The 23768-nt window shown below is 61.5% G+C and overlaps 1 protein-coding gene across 5 annotated transcripts; it reads left to right on the top strand.

Annotated features, from left to right (window-relative positions):
• Positions 1 to 13121: 13121 nt before the first annotated feature.
• On the top strand, positions 13122 to 23131 carry YKT6 (YKT6 v-SNARE homolog). Of its 5 annotated transcripts, none has more exons than XM_008261819.4 (7): positions 13137 to 13388; positions 15914 to 15996; positions 17603 to 17703; positions 18474 to 18578; positions 18827 to 18892; positions 20574 to 20675; positions 21495 to 23131. In XM_008261819.4, exons 1-7 carry the CDS (start codon positions 13285 to 13287, stop codon positions 21528 to 21530), a joined length of 597 nt encoding a protein of 198 aa, XP_008260041.1. In that variant the 5' UTR covers positions 13137 to 13284; the 3' UTR covers positions 21531 to 23131. The 5 variants fall into 5 exon arrangements, with proteins under 5 accessions (XP_069915986.1, XP_008260041.1, XP_069915985.1 ...); XM_070059883.1 differs by lacking the exon at positions 13137 to 13388 and adding an exon at positions 15009 to 15369; XM_070059885.1 differs by lacking the exons at positions 20574 to 20675; positions 21495 to 23131 and adding an exon at positions 18989 to 19511 and having other exon boundaries at positions 13122 to 13388; positions 18827 to 18942.
• Positions 23132 to 23768: the final 637 nt, after the last annotated feature.

Raw genomic sequence — 23768 nt, forward strand, 5'->3', positions numbered from 1 at the left:
GATGGGGAGACAGAGACTGATGGGGAGACAGAGACACAGATGGGGAGACAGAGACACAGATGGGGAGACAGAGACAGATGGGGAGACAGACACAGATGGGGAGACAGAGACAGATGGAGAGACAGACACAGATGGGGAGACAGAGACAGATGGGGAGACAGAGACTGATGGAGAGACAGACACAGATGGGGAGACAGAGACAGATGGGGAGACAGAGACACAGATGGGGAGACAGGGACTGAGAAAGACAGACGAGCGACAGAGCCTCAGAGAGACAGACACACAGAATTCTGTCCTGCCGGGGCTGCAGGAAGGGGTCCGTCCCTGGGATGGAGGGGAAGAGAAAGGCGGAAAGCAGGGCAGGGGCAGGGAGTGCAGAGCTGGAGCCGTGGAAACACCGGGGCTGCCTCCCAGGCTGCAGCTCCGCTCTGGCATGAAGCCTGCATGCTGTGGCTGTCCCACATCCCACCGGCCAGAGTGCTCCTGGTGGGCCTGTCTGCCATCTGGAACCTCTCGTTCTGCGCCGGCCTTGGGGCAGAGGCCCAGAGCACTTGAGGCCCTCTGCACACACGCCCCTCTGTGTTCTTCTCATCTCACAAGGGCAGGGGCAGGGGCAGGCCTGGCCATGAGGTCAGAGGAGCTTCTGCGGCCCTCGATCCCTGGATATCACAACCTGTGTCCCCCACACCACTCCTGCCTCTGCTCTGGAGCCTCCCCAGCACAGCGGCCCCCCCGGGGGCCGTGTTCCACAGTGAAACGCTTTTTCCAAGGGTCCACTCCCCCAGGCCCCAGAGGCTGGCCGAGGGCAACTGAGAACTCCTACTGAGGGGTGGTTCCTCTCCTTGCCTCCCCGCCTGGCCTGGGCTCGTGCCCTGGGCTCCTGCAGACACCGCTTCTGGTGGGAGTGGCCGTGGTCCTGGTCCCACAGATGCAGCCCAGCCCCCCACCCTGGCCACCTGCCCACAGGGAGCCCCATCCCCAGGCTCAGGGCCGTCACCGCTCCCTACCCAGCTTGGTCCCTGGCCCACCTGCGGGGGCTTCCTCAGGCACTGCTCATCTGTCCTGATGGGTCTCAGACAAACGCAAAATACTGACTGCTACGAGCTCACCCGTTTCTTCAACAGGGCAAAGACACACAGGGCAGCTGGAGACGCTGGGTGGTCAGCGTCCCTGGCTGCCCTCTCCAGTGTTCTGCATGGAATTGTAACCCCCAGGTCTGTACGCAGAAGCTCTAACCCTGCTCTGTGCTGGTGTTCGGGAGGTGACCGGCTTTAGGTCAGTTAGTTACTTAGGTCAGGAGGGCGGAGCCCCAGGATGAGACGGGTTCCCTTAAGAGAAACGACAGCAGAGAGAGCTCCTGCTGCCCGCTCTCCACCGCAGGAGGACACAGTGGGAAGGCGCCCAGCTGAAGCCCTGCTGGCACCTGGGTCTCGACTTGTGCCTCTGTGTCTGCGGCACCCAGACCACACCTGCAAGCTCACCCTGTGACTGCGGCACCCAGACCACACCTGCACTCACCCTCCCAGCCTCAGTCCTGAACAGCGTTCACCAGACCCAAGTGCAAAGCTCACGGCACCTGCTTGGACCCTCACCCCCTGCCCAGCAGGTGCTCCGTGGAAGGTGCGCTCCCTGGATCACTTTCTGGGCCAGCAGAAAGGTCCAAGTGAGAAGGAGGGAGAGAGAACAGATCAGGAAGCTCCAAGGAGGGTGCCCAGGGCCCACCCAGAGGTGGGGCTCACCAGGGGGCAGAGCTTGATGCCGAAGGGACAGGTCAGCCTCGGGGGTGCCTGGCAGCCACACTCAGTAAGAAGCAGGAAAGGACGGAGGTTGTCCCTGGGACCTGGCCTGCTCCTAGGCAGCTGAGGTACACAGGTGGAGGAAGCCGGGGCACGAGCCGCTGTGGACCCTGAAGCCAGGGCCACAGGTGAGCTCTGGAAGGCTGGTCCGGGCACGAGGCTGTGCGGAGACGCGGAGAGGCGCCGAAACAGCAAAGCCAGCATCACTTCTGTTCAGAACAACCAGAGCGGGAAAGGAGACAGCTCTCCTGGGAGTCTGCACAGGCACGGCCACAGCCAAGGTCAGAGTGCAAGGAGGGCACTGCTCACTGCTCCAGAGTCAGGCTTTGGCTTGAGGGCGGCAGCCTTCCAGGGGACACAGGCCACCTTGGGTGCGCCTTTGGCGGCCAGCTCCTAAACACCAGAGGCCCAAAAACCAAGCCAGGCTCCTCTTCCTCATCCAAGTAGCAGACCCTGGACAGACATGGGGAGCCCAGAGTCTGAGCCTGAGAGGCAGCTGACCCCACATGCTGCCATGACCACAGAGACTCAGGGAGCCCAGCTCAGCCTGCACTGAAGTGGTCCTGCGGATATGTACACACGCGCGTGCACACACACACAAAGCGCTGGATCTCTGCAGCCACACGACCCCTCTCAAGTCTCCAGCCATCTGTCTGCTTATGCCTCTCAGAGGCCTGACGTGGCCCCCAGGGCAAGGCCCCTCACCCGCAGCACCAGAGGCAGGTGGGTGTGGGTTGGCTGGGCCTGGGCAGCAGCCTGCGCCATGCACCCTCTGACCTAGGCTAACTCCATTAGCTGTGCCTGACGCAGACAAGCTGACCTCGCGTTTCACACCGAGAAGAGGAAAACATCTCCTGGTGCCCCGGAGCCCCGGCTGCCCCACTGCTCAGGGTGCGCCACGAGAGAGGTGTGGGCGTGCCCTGGCCCCTGGCCCCTGGCCCCAACTCTCTCCTTGCTCGCTGCTGGCCAGGGCTGGCTCAGAGGACATTTGGATGGTGCTGTTTGGGGCAGAAGTCACAGCCCTCCCTTCCCCACAGAGTAGCTGCCCCAGGCACCCCATGAAGCAGCCCCTGCACCTGTGACATGTCCGATGTGGGTTGGAGACTATCCCAAAATCAGCCTCTGAACACCACCAGCTCCCAGAGCCTTCCCACCTGAGGCCACCTCCCGCAGCCAGGTCGCAGGCCCGCCCTGCCCCTCAGGCACCCCGGCCGCACCTTCCCCAGTGAGCCTGTACAGAGATTCCGGCCCTGAGCTGCAAACCCTGGGGATGCAGAGGGGCGCCCCAGGGCCCTGGGGCGCAGCTACCTTCTCCTTCTTGGCGGTCTCCATCCTGGCTCTGTTGTCCAGCATCTGCGCAGCAGCTGGCCCCGCGGAGCTGGGACCCCTCCGTTCCCGCAGGTGGCCCCAGCAGAAATGTCCCAGGCTCTCCCCACCACGGTCACAGCCAGCCCCGGCCCTCAGGGAGTACGGTCCAGCTCAGGCTGTGCTGGGGTCTGGGGTCCAGTCACAGTTTCCTCCTTTTCATCGTTCTCCTCCGGACCCTGCCCCACGAGGCCCGTCAGGCCGGGTGTCTCGTAGGCAGCGCCATGGCAGCCCTGGGGCAGCGTCCACAGCACTGGCCGCCTTCTCTCCTCTGTGCGGAGCCGTGAGGGCTGCCGTCCTCTGGACACACTCAGCAACCTGGGTCCTCTCCCCTCCTGGGGCTCACAACGGCCTCTGAGTAATGAGGCCGCAGGCGACTGTGTTCCTCACGCCCAGCCTGCTTCCTGGGCACCGTCACGCTCCACGCTTCCTGCTCCGGCCAGATGTGCGGGGGGACGCTCCTACCAGGGCCTCTGTGCTCCTAAGAGGGCCTGCGGCTGCCATGGCGACCATCCTGTCATTAGAGCTGCCATGCGGAAAACCCGGACTGATGTCAAGGCCTCCATCTCCATCACCAAGGCGACCGCCCCTCACCTCCCTCCAGCCAGCCTATTAGACTTTGCCACCTGCTCAGCGCCCAGGCTGGCGGCTCGGGCACTGTCACACATCCAGGGGAGCAGAGGCTACCGGAGCAGAGGAGCAGGCAGCCTGGCCACCAGCGTTGCCACAGGTGCCGGGACTACCAGAGCACTTGTGACCTGCTGGGGACAGTGGCCCTGGCCCACGGGAGCCCCGCTGAGGCTGACGCTGCAGAGAAGGGGCCTACGGGGCACGGAGCCCGCGCCCTGCTAGGAAACTTGGCCCTTGACTGGGAAGGCAGCCCACACGGCCCCCGGGGAGGGTGGCCCCTGCAGGGGAAGACCCCAGGCAGAGCAGGAAGCCGGGGGAGGAGCCAGCGGGGGTGTGCCTCACTCTCACAGCACTTCTCAGTCAGGACCAGCCACTCTTCAAGGTGACTGGCGGGCATCACACTGGCTGGGGTTAGTACATAGCAAAGAGGCCTCCGGACCCAACCCTGGGCCACTGGCTTCCAGGGTCCAGCACAGGGAGCAAGGAGAGGCTGTGAGCCCCTAGACAGACGCACCGCACACGGCCTGGCATCCTCACCAAGGCAATTTCCGATTTTCACCATCCCCAGCCTGGCTGCGGTGGAAGTCGTCGCACTCACCCGAGTGAGCATGTGCAAATGTGCTTCTGGGTGGTGCCTACAGGCGGCGTGCCCGTGTTGGACACATCTCACACAGGACTGCGTCGCCTTCTCGGATGGCTTCACCCATGTGTTAACACCTCATGCTTTTTTAAAGATTTACCTTTTATTTATTTGAGAAGCAGACTGACAGAGGGAGAAGGAAAGATTCAGTAAGACAGAAAGAGGTCTTCCGTCTGCTGGTTCACTCACCAAATGGCCACAACAGCTGGGACTGGGCCAGGCTGAAGCCTGGCAGCCTGGAACCTCTCCGCGTCACAGGCAGGGCTTAGTTGGCTGCAACACTATGCTGGTCCATTGGGCCACCTACTGGCCAATCCTGGAGATGAGAATCCTTGAGATTTTTTGCAGATCTGCCTTCTGGTCGCTGTTTGGTTTGCAACGTGTTGGACAAGTTTTCTCGTGCTTATTGGTTACTGTATTGCTTATTCTAAAGATGACACATTCACATCAGTTAACTATGTTATTGTGCTGTTTCCTACTTATTGGTCACTTTTAGAATGCATTGACAGTAGCTAGCAATCTTTTGTTTGCTAAATACACTATGGTGTCTCCCAGGTCTACTGGGAAATGTAAAACTTGAGCAATAGCTTCCTTCCTCATGCAGAAATTGTACTTTTATGAATTTCAATTTTTTTTTCTTGATTTGGGGCCTCTTAAAACTATTTCTGGGGATGGCACTGGGGCACCCTCCCTCTCTCCCTCTCCTCCTAACTCTTTCAAATAAATAAATCAATCTTTAAAAATAGAGAAAAAATAAATTATTTTCCACTCCAAGATCGTAAAAGTGTTCTCCCAGATTTCCTTCTTTTTCAAAAAAACAAACAAACAAACAAACAAACAAACTTTATCCGCTCCCCACTCTAGCCTTTCTGGAATTGTCGGAGCACTCAGGCATCCCCAGGGCACACCTCCCGTTCTTATCTTCCTCCACGCCCTTTCTGCTCTCACGGGTCCTGCAGCCGGTTCCTGGTGTAGTGGGGCAGACGTCTCACTGAGTTATTTCTGGGGGACACCACTCTTTCCCACTGATTTGCAAAGCTGACTGCACCCACGATTTGTTCTCCTTTGTTGGATTTCTCTATGGGGGGGGAGCAGCTCTGCTCTGACCACCTCGCAGACAGGGTCTGGAAGCCCAGCTGAGAACACTGTGACGCTGCAGCCACAGGATGGACAGAGGCGTGAGGGGGCTGCTACGCGCTGTCTGCCACTCTTGCTCATCTGCCCGGGAGCCTCGGGAGGATTCCTTGTTGGCCCCAGATCTGCTGGGGTGGACAGGAGGTGTTCTGTCCCTCCCCTCTGGAGGGTTAGCTGCAGCCTGGGTTGGCTCCAAGCCAAGGCAGGCATTGCAGACATCTGGTTCCTTCTGCCGTTAGGGTGGTCCTTTCGTGGGTGTGGGGCGAGCACCCAGGACTGCACGTCGGGATCCTCCCTCTTTTGCCATCTGTGTCAGGAACAATGAGTCTGAATGCCAGAGTGATTTGTCCCACTTGACCTGCAGAGTCAGGCTGCCCTGGCCTTGCCTCTGCCTTGGGTGCTGCATCCCTCTCACTCCTCTGCCAGCATCATTCTCTTTCAGATCAGATAACTTCTGTATTTTTAAAAATATCTGGTGGGGCAGCACCGTGACGTAGAGGTAAAGCCTCGCCCGCTGTGCCGGCATCCCACGCGGGCGCCGGTTCAAGTCCTGGCTGCTCCACTTCTAACCCAGCTCTCTCCTGTGCCCTGGGAAAGCAGACGATGGCTCAAGTCTCTGGGCCCCTGCACCTGCATGGGAGGCCTGGAAGAAGCTTCTGGCTCCTGGCTTCAGACTGGTGCAGCTCTGGCCATTGTGGCCATCTAGAGAGTAAACCAGCGATGGAAGACCTCCCTCCTTCTCCCTCCCCCTACCCCCCTGCCTCTGCCTCTCTGTAACTTTGTCTTTCAAATAAAAAATAAATCTTTAAGAAAATATTTGGGGGTCCGGCGCCGTGGCTCACTAGGCTAATCCTCCGCCTTGCGACGCCGGCACACCGGGTTCTAGTCCCGGTCGGGGCATCGGATTCTGTCCCGGTTACCCCTCTTCGAGGCCAGCTCTCTGCCGTGGCCCAGGAGGGCAGTGGAGGATGGTCCAAGTCCTTGGGCCCTGTACCCGCATGGGAGACCAGGAAAAGCACCTGGCTCCTGGCTTCAGATCAGCGCGATGCGCCAGCCACGGCGGCCATTGGAGGGTGAACCAATGGCAAAAGGAAGACCTTTCTCTCTGTCTCTCTCTCTCTCTCACTGTCCACTCTGCCTGTCAAAAATTAAAAAAAAAGAAAAAAAAATTTTGGGCCAGCGCCACGGCACAATAGGCTAATCTTCCACCTGAGGCGCCGGCACACCGGGTTCTAGTCCCAGTTGGGGCGCCGGATTCTGTCCCAGTTGCCCCTCTTCCAGGCCAGCCCTCTGCTGTGGCCCGGGAGTGCAGTGGAGGATGGCCCAAGTGCTTGGACCCTGCACCCCATGAGAGACCAGGAGAAGCACCTGGCTCCTGCCTTTGGATCAGCACAGTGTGCTGGCTGCAATGCACCGGCCGCGGTGGCCATTGGAGGGTGAACCAACGGCAAAGGAAGACCTTTCTGTCTGTCTCTCTCACTGTCCACTCTGCCTGTAAAAAAAAAAGAAAAAGAAAAAGAAAAAGAAAAAGAAAAAGAAAGAAAGAAAGAAAGAAAATATTTGGTTGGGCAAGCAACCTCTCTTTTTTCTTGTAGAATTTTCTTTACCAAATGGGTTCATCTTTCATATCAATGTTAGAATCTACTCATGCTGTTTCACAAAATAATGCTGTTGATCATTTCCTTGGAAATGGACTGAATTTGCAGATTTAGGGACTGGCTTCAGAGAACTGAGCTCTTCGTCATATCGACTTTTCTCCTCTAGAAACATAGTATTCCATTGTTATTCTTCCTCATGTAGAACATGGATTTTTCTTACTGGCTTCACTCCTAAAGAAGGGACAGCAGGCATCGAGACCACGCTTGAGGAAAATGTTTCGGATTTTGAGTTACACATTCCTAGCTGAAAAATGTGGGGGGCAGGTCGTCTCCTGCTTCAGTCCCTCCACCAAAATAGACACTGGGAGTTCTGACACACTGCTTCCAAGCTCCTCCACGCTGAGCCACAATTCTGTCTGATCCTGTCGAGTTTGCTGACTCTCTTAATTCTCTGCCAATCAGATTGCTGCTCTCTCCTCAGAGTCCTGGGTTCTGCTCTGATTGGATGGCTTGCTGAATGGGCAGCATCGACTGGCTGAGCTTGGGTCCGCCGCCATCCTGAACCCATCGCTGCAGCAGCAGGGATGCTGGTGGAGTGGTTCTGGCCTGGGAGCACCCGGATACAGGCTAGCGCCGCTGCCAGCTGTGGAGCCCTTGTCAGGACTTTCCTGGGTGCCACCGCGGTTTGTCAGGTGCTGTTCGGGGCCCAGCCCTTCTGAGGGCACTTGTGTCCTCCCCTTTCTCCCTCCTGCTCTCACGTGGGCCTGGACCCTAGGCCATGAGAGGTGCACAGCGGGTGACGGAGCAGGGACACCCCCAGTCCTCCTCTGTCCCTCTCTGCCTGTTCCGTAGACTTCCCACTTCCTGTGCAGGGCAGTCATTAATAGGACAAACCACCAGCCTGAAGGACCATCTGTCCCAGTGCCGAATTCCAGGCCTTTGTCCAGCATGGTACACATCCATTCCAGGCTCCCGGCCGGGGACGGGTGTCCTGAGGGCAGCACAGCTCTGGGACACTCTGCAGGGGAGGCAGCCTCAATGCAGGGGCACCTGACTCACTACTTCCGAGAGCTCCACCAGGCCCCCTGTCGCTCCCCCTCTTCGTGGAGGAACGACACAGGACCCTGCGCTGTTCTTTTGTCTGCTCGGCCCTTCCCGGGTTTGCTGCTGGTTCTTCCCGGGTTGGCTACCGACCCTTCCACCTCCGTGGAAGGGCGGTTCCCCCTGCCACCTTCCCCACTTCCGCGGGGGAGCGGCACACCGCCGGCCGGCTCTCTCGGGGGCTGCTCAGATGTTCCTTCAGATAGATGTTCCCTTTAGATGTTCCTGGTGCATGTTGTCTCTCTCCTCCTTTATAGTCCTCTTCCGCCAATCCCAACTCTGCTACCCACACGCCGAGTACGCTGCTCTCCTCCAATCAGGAGCAGGTCCTGCTGTTTATTGGTTGAACTGGAGGCAGCTGTGTAGAAGCTGTTTCCTCCTCTCCCAGCGCCATATTGTGGGAGAGCAGATGCATAGAATAAGTCTTAATTCCAGTAACTTAGTCTAGTCCGAGTTGCTCCCAGTTGCTCCCCACAGCCCCCTCCCTCCCTTCTTCCAGGGCTGCAATCCCTCGTGTCCCCGCCAATCCTTGGCTTTTACATCCCCCATCACTCAGGGTGACAGAGCTCAGATCGTGGGTAGCTTGGAGACTCCAGCGGGAACCAGGGCACTGCAGAGAAGGGGTGTGGAGGCAAGCAGCACCTGCGTTCCTGGGAGAGGGTCTGCTGATGGCCCAGTGGTGACGACTCAGTCCTGGAGGCCCGGCCACGTCGGTGACCACTTTCAACTCCTCTTTCCCATGGGAGCTGTGGAGGCACATGGATTTAGGGTGAAACAGCTGGGCTGAGCTCCCAGCTGGACCGGGCCACCTGGGATTCTGCCACTGATCCCTGGGTTTCTGCTGGGCAAGGCTACAAAGGCCGTGGGTACTGCCCTGTCCAGCGGTGCAGAGGCACAGTGCTTGGCCCCTGGCCATGACCAGGACTACCCCAGTCCTGTCTGCACACGGGATCTTCTTGTAGGACCAGCACCCCAGTTCTGGACTCGTGACCCGCGCCACCTCCACTCCTGTGCAGGCCGCGTCGTCACCTCAGCACCCTGACCACTGCCATCTTTTCTACGCCTTTCATCTTGGACTTGGAGGACAGTTGTGGTAACGTACAAGGAGTTCCAGATACCTTTCATGCTGATTACTTAAATTTGCACACACACATATACACATTTATTTATACCACACATATGAGAACACTTTTAGAGTAACTTGCAGACACCAGGACTCTTTACCCCCTAAATACTCGTATTTCCTAGAAACAAAGCATTCTCTCACATGGCCACAGCACATCTGAATCAGATTAAAACAGATATAACCCAGCCACCTAACCTACAGACCTTGCTCAGATCTCAGCCTGCCTCCCAGCCTTCGATGATCCAAGATCTCTTTTTTCTCAACATCAGCGACAAGACAGATAACCCTTGGTGCTGCAGCTAGTTAAACACCCACAATGCCTGCAGCTTGCAATGTCACGTGTTACCATTCTAAGAAACTGTGCCTCTGGGAAAGCTACTTGGCCAGTTCTACAGATAGGCGGATGCTCAGAGAGGGTAATGGCTTTACGCCTTTTGTGGTTTTGGGGTGCAGTGCTGGGGCTGAATCCAAGTTCGGTGACAGCTAGGGTAACGCAGGGATGGGCAGATCTTGCTTTGAAGACATGGACGACTGTGGGAAGTTTGTGACCACATAATCCAGCGAGGCCAGGGAGGCTGGGGGGAGTCGCCAGGACCGCAGCGGAGCTGCAAGAGACCTCGGTAGGCGTTTCAACGCTGACGTCCGGGCCCCGACTACCTCTTCCAGCCCTCCCTGGCCAGCGCCCCAGCTTCTGTGTCTGGTTTCGTGAGGATTACATGAGGTAGCACAGGGACCGCGCTGGGTGTGAGGGGAACCTCAGCGTGGCTACTGCCGTCTGCCGGCAAGTGCCTTGGAACGCTTCCACTGCTCTGTGCCAGCAGCGGCCTCGGGGACAAGGGCACCGGGGGTTTTCTCAGAAATGGCTCTCACCTGGCCCCCTCCCCCAGGGCAACTGTGTCAGTGCAGGCGAGCTGGCCTGCAGCTTGCCAGGGGAGTGTGCCCATGCCCTGCTGGCTGGGTTGCCGTGGCCGATGGTTGTTTCAGGGGTGTGGAAAGACCCGTTCCACCCTCTGCACTTGGAAATACCCAGAGAAGAGGGCTGGTGCGGGAGGCGCTGTATTGGCAGGCGGTGGCCACCCCCTTTCAGCTGCACAAGTGCTTAGAGCTGTGGGGTTTTGTTTGTTTGTTTGTTTGTTTTTGACAGGCAGAGTTAGTGAGAGAGACAGAGAGAAAGGTCTTCCTTCCATTGGTTCACCTCCCAAATGGCTGCTATGGCCGGCACTGCACCAATCCAAAGCCAGGAGCCAGGTGCTTCCTCCTGGTTTCCCATGCGGGTGCAGGGCCCAAGCACTTGGGCCATCCTCCACTGCCTTCCCGGGCCACAGCAGAGAGCTGGATTGGAAGAGGAGCAACCGGGACAGAACCGGTGCCCCAACAGGGACTAGAACCCTGGGGTGCCGTCTCCGCAGGCAGAGGATTAGCCTAGTGAGCCACAGCGCTGGCCAGAGCCGTGGTTCTCTTAACCACAGCCCCTGGGACACTTTTGGTGGCCAAAATGGGTGGTGGGTTGCTGCTATTAGGTAGTGGGCACGTGGGCAGGGGTGCTGCCAATACCGCATGGGAAAACACCCCCTCTCCAGCTCCCATCAAGATGATCCAACCTAAAATGGCAACAGTGTCAAGGTTGAGAAAGCTTGATCTAGAGTGACATGGTTGGTTTTTCCCATCATCTCAGACCTGGCTGCTTCCAGCATGATGACTGTGTGACCACACTGACAACCTGCAAGTACCATAGTTCTGGGAAGGCAGGGGGTCAGACACATCGTCCGTCCAAGGCCCACAGTTAGGACTGGGCCAGGAGCCTGGAACTCATCCCCGGCCTCCCAGGTGGGTGGCAGGGTCGTGAACACCTGAGCCACGTCTGCCACCTCCGAGGGTGTGAGGGTGTGCACTAGCAAGAAGCTGGCTCACGGCAGGGCCAGGACTCCAACCCAGCTCTCAATGTGGGACACAGGCCTGACGACACGACGCCACTGACAGCCAGGAGATGGGCAAGACGCGCGGCCGTAGGGGACTGGGCCTCATCCCTCCCCACCCAGGCCTGCATTCGCTCAACACCTGGGGCACGACGCCACTCCTCGCAGCCTGCAGCTGAGCCCCCTTGGGGCGGAGGGGCTCTGCTACCCTGCCAGGTCCTACCTCAGCACCCACGCAGCCCTGTCCTGGGAGACCGTGTGGCGGGGAGTAGCTCCCACGCGGCAGAAGGAACCGGAAAGTCAGGCTTCCCTGCCTCCCTCCACTCAGACCCGGTGCACAAAACTTCTCCCAGGAGGGCCGTCGCCCCTGGGGAAGGTTCACCGACCACCGACCACCGACCACCGACCACCGCACCTGGGTGCTCAGGGCGGGCTGCTCTCACCACCTGGAGACAGCAGCAGGAGAGCCCTGCACGGCCCCGCACGGCTGAGAGGAACCAGGACAGCCCAGTACAGCCCCGCACAGCCCTAGAGGAACCTGGACAGTCCCACATGGCCCCAGAGTAACCAGTACAGCCCCGCATGGCCCTAGAGGAACCAGGACAGCCCCGCATGGCCCTAGAGGAACCAGGACAGCCCCGCACGGCCCTAGAGGAACCAGGACAGCCCAGTACAGCCCCGCACAGCCCTAGAGGAACCAAGACAGCCCCCCACGACTCTGCACAGCCCTAGAGGAACCAGGACAGCCCAGTACAGCCCCGCACGGCCGAGAGGAACCAGAACAGTCCCCCTCGACCCCACACAGCCCTAGAGGAACCAGGACAGCCCAGTACAGCCCCTCACAGCCCTAGAGGAACCTGGACAGTCCCACATGGCCCCAGAGTAACCAGTACAGCCCCGCACGGCCCTAGAGGAACCAGGACAGCCCAGTACAGCCCCGCACGGCCCTAGAGGAACCAGGACAGTCCCGCATGGCCCTAGAGTAACCAGTACAGCCCCGCACGGCCCTAGAGGAACCAGTACAGCCCCGCACGGCCGAGAGGAACCTAGACAGTCCCGCACAGCCCTAGAGGAACCTGGACAGTCCCGCACGGCCCTACACGGCCCTAGAGGAACCAGGACAGCCCCGCACGGCCCTAGAGGAACCTGGACAGTCCCCCACGACCCCGCACAGCCCTAGAGGAACCTGGACAGTCCCGCATGGCCCTACACGGCCCTAGAGGAACCAGGACAGTCCCGCATGGCCCTACACGGCCCTAGAGGAACCAGGACAGTCCCGCATGGCCCTACACGGCCCTAGAGGAACCAGGACAGTCCCGCATGGCCCTACACGGCCCTAGAGGAACCAGGACAGTCCCGCATGGCCCTACACGGCCCTAGAGGAACCAGGACAGTCCCGCATGGCCCCAGAGTAACCAGTACAGCCCCGCACGGCTCGAGAGGAACCTGGACAGTCCTCCACGACCCTGGACGGCCCAACACTGCCTAGCGCCGCCCAGGAAGACCCTGGACTTCAGAGCAGCAGGCAGGAGGGTCCGGCCCGGCCCACGAGAGGCTGCGGCAGCCCCGCCCAGCGACAGCGCCCCACGCCTCCCCTGCCCGCCCAGCGCGGGCTCCCCGGGCGGGGGCGGGCTCCCCGGGCGGGGGCGGGCTCCGCGGGCGGGGGCGGGCTCCCCGGGCGGGGGCGGGCTCCCCGGGCGGCGCCCCGCCTCTCGCTACGTCGCACTTCCGGTCCTTTCTGCATCCGGGGCACGAGTCTCCCGCCGCCCCCCGCCCCTCGCCGCCGTCACGGCTCGGGCGAGGCCCCTGACCGGAACCGGAAGCGGGCCCGGAGGCGGAAGCTCCGGCGGCTTGGTCAGCAGCTGGGCGCGGGGAGGCCGGGAGGCCGGCGGGCGGCGGTGGGGAGCCCCGGAGGCGGCCGCGCTGCTCCCTGCGAGCCGGCCCCGCGGCCAGGCGGGGGGCACCGGGGCGCGGCGCCATGAAGCTGTACAGCCTCAGCGTCCTCTACAAAGGCGAGGCCAAGGTGGTGCTGCTCAAAGCCGCGTACGACGTGTCCTCCTTCAGCTTCTTCCAGAGGGCCAGGTAGGCGGGCGCGGCTGCTGGCCACGTGGAGCAGCGGGCATCGGGAGGCCCGGGGCAGCGTCAGCGCGGGATGGGGGCGCGGGGGCCCGGGGTCCGGCGGGGGCGGGGCCTTGGCCGCTGCCCCCAGGCCTGCGCTCCGGTCAGCGGACTGCACCCCTGCGGAAGCAGCCGCCGTCCCCTGCGTCCTGGGGTGGCGGCCGGACCCGGTGGTTTCCAGGTTCTTGGCATATAGAGACAGTGCAGGCTCGAAGGGTCACGCCCAGGGCTGACCTCGTCTGCTGCGGGCCAGCAGCCGGGTTAAAACCGCCGCCTTCCAGCCGGTCAGTGGTGCCGTCGCGAGAGCCAGCGGGGCGTCCCGGAGACCCCCACAGGCTCCCCGCCGCCACGGAGGACTCGGGTGGTGGTGGGCGCCGGGGCTGTCCAGCGAGGACTGCGCGGGCGGGGTGGGATCCGCCAGGCTTCCAGGGCCTGTGAAGTCGGGCAGGTGTGGACCAGGGGAGCCGCAGGTGCCGGAGGGTCGCTGTCCGTGGTCACCGCCGCCGGCCCCGTGTGCCCCGCTCTGTTTCTCCGGACAGTGCTGGCCGGGGCTGAAGGATGGCTGTCGTTTTGTTGAAACGTTCTGCTCCTTCCTGTTAATTTTTCTTGTATTGTGGTAAAGCGAGCACACACGTGCAGAAGTTACCATTTTCACCGTGAGACGCGTGCCGTTCAGTGGCGTGAGCTGCGTTCAGAGCGTCGTCCGGCCCTGGCGCTGCGCGGCCGGCTCTTCCTCTTCGAAACTGGAACCCGCAGCCGTTAACACGGGCTGCCCGATCCTCGGCCCGCAGTCACTGCCCGCCCGGTGCGGTGGACCCAGGGACCTGGGTCAGCCCCCGACGTGCCTGCCTTTGGGGACAGTGCCTGTTGTCCCCAAGGCTGGTCCACGCTGGCGCGCGTGTCAGCGTCGCCTGCCCGTTGGCGCCCGCACTGTCCCGCCGTGCGGACGCACCATTGTGCTTGTCCCATCCTCTGCTCCGGGAGCCCTGCGCTGCGGCGCGGTGCCACGCACCCCTCGCCACCCCGCGGGCCGTTTGCTGCTGGGTGAGCTGTTGCGTCATCTCCTGGCTCCTGAGGGCCGCTCTGGGCCTTGGCATCCTTCTCCGTGTGGCTTCCAGTCTCTGTGCTGCTCTTCGGCGGTAGAACTCGGCAGGAGCGCCCGCGGGCACGCTCCTTCGCGGTAGTGCGGGAGCCCCTCTCTCCGCCCTCAGCCGCTGGGTCAGCGCAGACTTGCCGGGGGCGTCTCCGCTGGCGTCCCCTAGCGCGGGTCAGCCGGGCGCATTTTTGCCCACACCCTGCTCACTGCCTCGCCCCCTGCCCCAGGTTTCCCAGCCGCGTGGCCCCGTGTGCCTACGGCCCCCACAGTTACCGCAGCTCTTCTGTGTCTCACGACAGCCCTGCCACGAGTGCTGTCTTTAGTCGTACTGAAAGGCTTCCTCGTCTGGGGACTGTGTTTTCCACAGGGATTATTTCTTACTAGCAGGTACCGCCGTGTGTGCGAGCTGGTGTAGCCGCCGTGCCTGCAGGCACAGAGCAGTACCGTGCTGGAGCGCTCGTGACCTCCCGAGTCGGGTGGGGAACGTCGGGGCCTGCCAGGGTAGCCACAGGCAGGGCTGGAAGTCCAGCAGACCTATAGCAGGCTGGGTTTGAGTTGTAATCGGTGTGGCCCGTGAATGACATCCGATGGCTCCCACCCCTGCTACGTGGTGGAGCTGGGGTCCACGGTCGGGCCTCAGTCCTCTGTGGCTCTGCAGGAGCCTTGCTGTGGACTTAGCGTTAGAGACGCTGCAACACCGGCTGCATACGTGGACTTAGCGTTAGGGACGCTGCGACGCCGGCTGCATTTGGAACACATCCCCAGTTGGAGGCTCCTTGTTAGCCTGGCCCTCCGGCTGGGCCGTCTCCTGGGACCGTTCCCTTCTGGCCAGTTCTCTGTGGGCACGTGGTGAGCCTCCTCCTCCTCAGCCTTCGTTTGACCACTTCCCACTTCCTTGCCTTGGCTAAGCCATTTCCTTCCATTCCTGTCCCGGGATGGGCCCCACGCTCCTGCGCTGGCTGTCAGCGCACTGTGTGGCACTGTAGGGCCCGTTGTGTGGTCACCGCCACCACTGGTTGTGCTCTTCCTAACCGTGTTCTGCCACTGTGTGTTTCCGGTGCGATTTATGTTTATCCCGTTTTGTGAAGTTAGTGGGCCTTGAGAACAGGAGCCACGGTTGCTTTCTCCATGTCAGTCACGCCCTGACCAAAATGATGCCTGCCCATGGCCTGTGGAACGCTCCCCAGAAGTCTGGGCGTGGCTGGCGCGCACCGGGCCGCAAGCAGGTGTGAGTGGTGCTGGTGATTGGCAGTCCCTGTACCTGGGTTCATTCAGGGTGTGTGTCTGTGTGTGTTGCTGGGGTTGCGGGGAGGAAGCGCAGTTAGCGGTCACTTCCCATCGTGTTGGGCACAGGGTGACGGGGAAGATGGTGAGTCTGTGCTGTGTTTCCCAGCGTCCAGGAGTTCATGACCTTCACAAGTCAGCTGATTGTGGAGCGCTCGGCCAAAGGCAGCAGAGCTTCCGTCAAAGAGCAAGGTAGGTGCCCCGCGGGGGAGCCCGTGCAGCCGGGCGCCCGGGCCCCAGCTCCCGGCTCCGTGGAGGCTGCCGGCCGCTCCGCCGCCAGCTCTTCTCTCACCCGCTCCTCCTTTGCTGCTGCCCCAGAGTTCCGTGCCTCACGCTGTCCTAAAGCTCGGACTGACTTAAGATTAGGGTGTGGATTCCCTTCAAATTCGGGCCCCTCCCTGGGAGCAGTGGGCCTGCGTGTCCTCCCCGCCCCTCCGCCCCTCCAGAGCAGCAGACCCCCCGGGGCGGGGTTTCCCGCTGGCGCTGTTGAGGTGAGCTTGACCAGGAATCTCAAGACTGTTTTTCATTTTTCATAATTCGGGTTCTGTGTAAGTTTTTTTTAAAGGTTGATTTGAAAGAGTTACAGAGAGAGAGAACTTGCATTCGCTGGTTCACTCCCCAGACGGCTGCAACAGCCAGGGTTGGGCCAGACCGAAGCCAGCAGCTTCTTCCGGTCTCCCACGTGGGTGGCAGGGGCCCAAACAGCTGGGCCATCTTGATTTTTCCCAGGCGCATTAGCAGGCAGCTGGATCAGAAATGGATCAGTCAGGACACGAACCGGGGCCCATATGGGTTGCCGGCATCTCAGGTGGCCTCACCTGCACGCCACAGTGCCAGTGCCTCGTGTGAGATTTCCTAAGCACTGACGTACACACACAGGCCAGGCAGGAGCTGCGGAAGCAGAGCGTCTCACCCGCACTGCCCTCAGTCACGTGGGGTGGAGCGTCAGGCCGGTGCAGGCGGTGGTCAGCGGGTGCTCCCCGTGGGTCGCTGTGCCCTGAACCCCACAGAAGGGAAGCTCAGCTGCACACACCTCAGCAGCCCCGCCTTCCCCTCGGCCATCGGCCCACCAGCTAGATTCCCTGGAGACGGCTCCTCTGGTGCTGACCAGCCTCTGTTTTAGGGGTCTGTGCACTTGGACCCACGTGCCCGTGCCTCCTCCTCCTGCTCCTCGCCCCCCACCGCTGTGCTCACTCTCAGGAGTCACTCCCTCCTTTCCTTCTGCTGCTCTGGGTCCAACTCGTGAGGACAGGGCCTGTGACCCCTCCTGTTCTCTCGTCTGGGGGCAGAGTTAGCCGTGGTGAAAGCAGAGGCCCTGAGACCGTGACACTTGGCGCAGGCTCCCTCTTGACCACACGACGGCTGCAGCACAGTAACGCTGGAGACCTGGGCCGTGTCACGAGGTTTGGACACAGGCCCTGCTTTCCCCAGCACCTGCTGCAGAGCGGCGCCGGCACGCACACTGGTTGTAGCACAGGAGACTGGGCCGAGAGGCTGCCCGGCCTGTCCAAGGTGCCCTCGATCTGGGAACCAGGCCCGCCTGGAGCTCAGGGGTGTGACTTGGCAGCGCTCCTGGGCCGTGCTGTCTGGGCCGTGCTTTCTGTAGCTCTGGAGGCTGCTTCAAACCCTGGTGTTGCTCACGAGGCTTCCGGGTACTTCCTGGTCCTTCAGCAGGTATTGGGCCAGACCGCGGCCCCCTCGCAGACCTCACTCAGAGCTGTTGAGCTGCAGGCTTTGTCCCAAAAGCAGGAGCCAGCTCTGTGACCCCTTGACCTGTGTGTGCCCGTTGTCTTTCCAGAGTACCTGTGCCATGTCTATGTCCGGAATGACAGTCTCGCGGGTGTGGTCATTGCTGACAGTGAGTACCCGTCCCGGGTCGCCTTCACCCTGCTAGAGAAGGTGAGTGTGCAGCTTCGTGGCGAGCATGGAGCGTAGTGGACAGTGCCTGAGGCCTGGGTAGAGCGGTCCGGAGTCTGCATGCCTCAGCCCCCCATCCCCTGAACCGGAAACCACGGTGGCATCCCTGCCGGGTGCCTGCCCCGTGCTGGCTCCCACCGCCCTCCTGCCTGCCCAGGCTGGGAGTTGCAGCATCCCGCATCCCTGCTAGCACGGCCCTCAGAGACGGCCGTGCCTCCCGCTTCTGCTGCTGTTCCGTTCCCACAGCTGTGCCTGGGCTTCTCCCGAGGGGCTGCCTCTCCCTGGGCCCCCGCGGTCCTGCAGCTCTGCCCAGCCCGGGCGCCGTGGGCTCAGAGTCTGAGCGTCTGTAACTCCTGCCTGGGTGCTGATTAGAAACTGCTCGAAGCCAGGCCTCATCCTGCCCCTGAAGCACCAAGGCGTTTGCAGGCGCGGAGGTCAGATGGCGTTTAAACCAGAGGACTCCGTCTGTGTCGAAGAATGACTTTGGGAAATTAGACAGCCAGCGCCCTCTCTCCTGGCAAGCTAGTGTAAAACGCAAGCCCCTTTCTCATTCCCCGGGTGAGGGCCCCCCCAGGCTGGGCAGACATCATTCCTGGCTCCCTGATGATAGGGGCTTTTTAACTGATGAGATCCCGCCCTTCCCGCCTGGGCTCCAGGGGCCTGGCAGCGTCTTCAGGGTGAGGTGCGTGCCTGAAGCCTTTGCTGAGGGAGCCAGGGGCACGGCTGAGACGTGTGGCTCGCGTGTCTCGCAGGTACTGGACGAGTTCTCCAAGCAGGTCGACAGGATAGAGTGGCCAGTGGGGTCCCCTGCCACAATACAGTACACGGCACTGGACGGTCACCTCAGCAGATACCAGGTAGGGAGACCGCGTGGCCTGGGTGGCCTGACCTGGGGGCTTCTCTCTGAGGCCAGTGTTCTCCCTCGGGCCTCGTGTCTGCCTCCTCAGACCCGGGAGCCCGGGCCCTCCGCAGGCTGTGTGTCTGCTGTGTGTTTAAACAGGCTGTCACGTCTCACTGGTGCAGCTCTGTCCAGCGTCCTTGGTTCGAACTTTGTTTCCAGGTAGCCACTGCAGTCCCGACTTTGTTATTCCTGGCTCTTTCCTAGAACCCTCGAGAAGCAGACCCCATGACTAAGGTACAAGCGGAACTAGACGAGACCAAAATCATTCTGGTAAGCAGGAGGGGTGAGCGAGGGCAGTGCTGCGGGCTGGGCCCGGCGGCCTGTGCGGGCTGGGCCCGGCGGCCTGTGCGGGCTGGGCCCGGCGGCCTGTGCGTGCCGGCGTGGCCCCTGGGGCCGAGCGGCGCCCTGGAGCAGAGCCTGGGGACCTGCATGCCGTCGGAAGCTTCCGGGTGGCTTCCCGCACGGGTCTGCGGGCCGCGCCCTGAGCGGTGTGGCTTTGGGGCGGAAGGTGGCCGTGGAGGTGCTGAGACGGCGCTGTGTCCTCCGGAGCTGTGGAGCTGCCGGCTGCTGTCTGTCCATGTTCCCCGCCCAAGCCTTGCCCTCCCTCTGCGGGTGGCTGCGGGGCTGTGAGCGCCCAGGGCCCCGGCATCCTGCTACCCTCCCACACCCCGCACGGAGAGCCGCCGAGGCTGTTGGTCTCCTGCTCCAGCTGGAGGAGAATCTGGGCTGTGATGTCCGTGTCTCCATCCTGCGCACTTAGCGCAGACGTTCGAGCTGCTCACCTCCGTCTGGGATAAAGCACTGTGTCCTGCTGACTGCTCCTGTGCCTTTACCCCGGGTGGCGCTGCTCTGGCACGGCCGCCGGGGGTAGAAGGGGCCACTGCCTCCTCGTGGCTCCACCCCAAACCCACCAGAACCAGACTGTCTTGGGAACATCTGGGCTACAGCCCCTTAGGGAAGCAGCACGTGCTGTCACGGTGCAGTGGTCGAGTGTGACGCACTGAGTGTCTGACTTGCGTGTGTGTGATTGTGAATTCCGTAGCAGCCATACTTTAAAATGATAAAGGGAAAATAGTTGAGATTTATTGGACCCATTTCATGCACCTGTGATCTTCTCAGTGTGTAAGCAGCGTGAACAGCCCTGGGTTTTGCGCGCTGGGTCTCAGTGTCTGGAAGCCGGCTGTTTGCCCTGGATGTGTTTCTGGACTCGGGGCCACGGCCAGAGCACACGCACAGCTTTACCGCTGTTAGTTTGCTATGGCCGCAAACAGGCACCCCCAATCTGGATGACGTGAGACAGCAGCGGACCCCCTGCAGTCTGCAGGCCCCAGGTCTGGGATGCAGGTGTGTGGAGGGCTGGTTCCCCGTGCTCAGGGCCTGCCCCCAGTTTCTGCATCCCCGGATGGCAGCTGCGGCCCTCGTGCCTCTGCCGTCCTCATGAGGTGGTGCCTCGCTTCTCTGCCCTTCTCTCTTCTTGGAGGACACCGGTCAGGGCTTCAGGTTCACACTAATCCGTGTGTCATCCTAACTGTGACATTGCAAAGACCTCACTCCCAAGTAAGGTCACGTTCAGGGGTTTTAGACGGCCGTGCATCCTGGGGAGTCCGTCTCCAGCCCAGTGCAGCCATAGAGTGCCTGTAGCTTTCTTCCCCTAGAACCTGTACGATGCACGTAGCAACACACCCAGGTTAATATAACTGCGGGCACGGGGCTCATCTGATCCCGTGTGGGGACAGTCCTGGGGCAGCGTGCACTGTCACAGTGAGAACTAGACTCCCGGGAGAGCCACGTCCTGCTGCACCCACTGGGACGGCTGCGGTCCTGGGACCGAGTCCCATCTCAGGTGCCACCTGTGTTGGAGGGGAGCCAGCGGGGTGCCTCCCCGACACTGAGCTGCCGTGCGAGGCTCTCCCTGAGCACAGGGAAAGGTTCTTGTCTGTCTTCCGTCCAGCACAACACCATGGAGTCTCTGTTAGAGCGAGGGGAGAAGCTGGATGACCTGGTGTCCAAGTCGGAAGTGCTGGGAACACAGTCTAAGGCCTTCTACAAGACTGTGAGTACCATGCTGGCTTCCGAAGGGCACCCCACTCTGTGCAAGGGTCCTCTCAGCCACCCGTCCAGGGGGACTTGGGCTGCCCTCAGTGTCCAGCGGGGACCCTCATGACCCCTGCTTCACACAGGCCGCGTCCTGAGCTGTGAGCAGCCTTGTTGCGCCTGGCTCAGCCCGCCCCTTCTCGCCCCACCCCTGGAAGGCAGAGGTTAGTTTAACCTCCACTCGGCACGGTTCGCCCTTGTTGTTCTGCCTGCGAGTGTTTGGTGTAAGACGCCAGCAGGTGACCTGTGTTGCCCTCCCTTTGACGAAGCGTGTCATCGGTGCGGCGGTTGCTGTTGACCGCCTGGTCTCGGGCCAGCGTTCACGCGACTGCTGTTGGTGGCCGCTGGCTGGGACTGGTGTACCTGGTCTTTCCTGACATCAGCTTTCGTGTGCTTTGGGAAATGGCTGGGTGGGGTGTAGCGGGCAGTGGGAGCAGAAAGCAAGAGAGGTGGTACCGGCTGTCCCCGCAGACCTGAATGGGGCCGCGTCTGCCCGGGGGAGGAGTGGGGGCGGGTACCGAGATGCTGAGCCGGCCCTTTGCTTCTACCTGGCCTACCAGCAGGAGTTCCACTTCTGGGTAGCATTAATAGGGTGTGGGGAGAAAAGACAAGGTTCCTGGAGCTGCACTGGATTCTGTGGGTCCCCCTGCGCCTGGGGTGGGGGAGCCTGTGGCTGGCAGCCGCCCAGAGGCCTTGAAGGCACCCCAAGTCTGTTCCCGCTTCGCTTCCTGGCGCGTCCGCCCTGCACCCCTCAGCTCCTTCCTTTCTTCCTTTCAAGGCCCGGAAGCAGAACTCCTGCTGTGCAATCATGTGACGCAGCGTGCGCGGCCGCGCTGGGCCGTCACCGTCATCACATCAGGACCGCAGCCCGGACGGGAGAGGCCCCAGGTGGGGCAGCCTGGCCATTTTTATTCTGGAATTTCTGGAAGGACCCACGGGGTGGTGGAGGGGTGGGGACGTTCGCATTCGTATGTCTGGTGATTTTTCGAAAGACTCTGAGGCCTCTGACGGTGTATTTTTGGGCAAATGAAACCATAAACTGAGTGGCTCCTGTGGGTACTGAAGGGCTGATCCCGGCCACCCCGGAAGTTCAGAGCCAGCTCTTGTTTGATCCTGGTATGTCTGGATTTTATTTGTGCATTAACGATACTAACTCTCCAGGAAGCGGGGTGGGGGTGGGAGCCTCCCGTGACAGGGCCGGTGGGCAGTCAGCACCTGGGGAAGCTGCCGCAGGAGCGGGCGGCCCAGCGCCGGGCCTGGAGCCTGGCAGCGGGCCAGCACTCGGGCCCAAGGACGCGGGGCATCGCCTGCGCTGTTCACCTGCCTGTGCCAGGGCCGCCCAGCTGACACTTGATGCAGATCCGCTCTTGGGGGTGTGAGTCGTGTCCCGGCGCGTGGGGTGTGTTCCGGTGGAAGACCCGCACAGGTGATTCGCTGGCCTGAGGCGGGCGCGCTGCCTTGGCTCGGAGTTTGACTTGAACATCCAGCTGGAAGCAGCAGGTGCCGCCGTCTCGGAACGCAGGACTGCGGGTGCCTGAGCACATGGGCCCTTCCGTGGGCCCAGCAGTTGGAGTGCTCCCATCACCCGCCTGTGGTCAGGGGCAGGCTTGGTCCAAGCTGGCCCCTGCCCCCGAGGAGGCCACTGTGACCGCGGAAACCAGGTGCCCTCGTGCCAGTGCCACATTCCAAGCCGCCTCGTCACGCCCCACTGCACTCAGCCTGCACCCCTGGGGTTCAGTCCCCTCGTCGCTGGACAGTGTCATCTGCGAGTTTTGAGCCAGTGTGGCCACATCCTCCTGAGCCTACCACATTGCTCTGGCAGCTCCCACTGTCCCCACGGGAGGGCCTGGTGGCCCTGACTCCCTGACGGGGTGAGAGCACAGTCGGGGGGGGCCTTATTCTTGTTCTGAGGGCTCCCTGGCTGTTCTACCTGCAGCTGCCTTTTGTCTCCGGCCCCTGGGCTTGCCCAAGGGCTCCAGCTTACCTGCCATGGCCTGCTCAGGTCACTTCCCACTGCTGCAGAACCCCCAGCCGGGGCCCTCTGGGAGGTGCAGACCCAGCCCACACACTGGGGCCTCAGGTGGAGGGGGGGGACCCGGATCCTGCAGGAGGAGGAGTGCTGGGGCATCACCTCTGCACGTCTGCAGAGGATGCTGGGAGATACGGGGTGGAGGTGTGAACTTGGAGGAAGAGGGAGACCTTTGTCCACAGCCCCTGGCCCAGCAGGGCAGCGGGGGCAGGTGGGTCTGACTCTGGCCCTGTCTTTGATGGGCACCCGCCCCATGCTTCCCTGCTCCCTGCTGTATTCGGAAGTCAAATCATTGGTGAGAGTGTATTTTAATAACTGCTGCCTCACTTCTCTGTGTTCTGTTTGAGAAACTCCCGTTGGGATAAAATTGTCTTCTGAAATTCCAAGGTGGTTGTGTGCTTTGTCTGTCTCGGGGGAGCCTTTTTGCCTTTGCCCTAGTCGGAGGCTGCATCGGGCTCCTGCGGTGGCTAGGCCTTGGCAGCAGGAGCCACCTCTGCTGTTACCCAGGTCCGGGAGCCCTGTATCAGCGCCCCGTCATCAAGCCTGGCCCTGGGAGAACTGCCTCCTGGAGGCCATGCCTGATGCGTGAGAGACCACAGGCTCCCCACCACCCACCACAGGGGGAGACTAATAGGGTGTGTGGGGACTCCAAGCAGAACTGGCCCTGCAGGCCAGGAAGTGAACCAGGGCAGTCAGACCCGGGTCTGGAGTGTGGTCTGGAGTGTAGGGAGTGGCCCGGATGGCTGCTCACTGGAGGGTGGAGGCCTCTGCAGCCTCTGATGTGTCCCAGGCAGGAGGCCCAGGCCTCGCTTTGAGCTTCTAACCCTTGTGTCCAGTGACCTCCGCCTGGCCAGCGGTAGTCCCAGACTGCAACACCAGCGTTTCCTGTTAGGGGACCAGCCTGAGCTGCCTTGGGGTGACAGGTGGCCCAGGGAGCTTGACCCAAAGTAGGTGCTGTTCAAAAAGCCCCTCACGGTGTCCTTGGGTACAGCACCTGGCCCCACACGACATGCCTCAGCCTGG

This window comes from Oryctolagus cuniculus, chromosome 16, assembly GCF_964237555.1.
Source record: "Oryctolagus cuniculus chromosome 16, mOryCun1.1, whole genome shotgun sequence".
NCBI lineage: Eukaryota > Metazoa > Chordata > Mammalia > Lagomorpha > Leporidae > Oryctolagus > Oryctolagus cuniculus.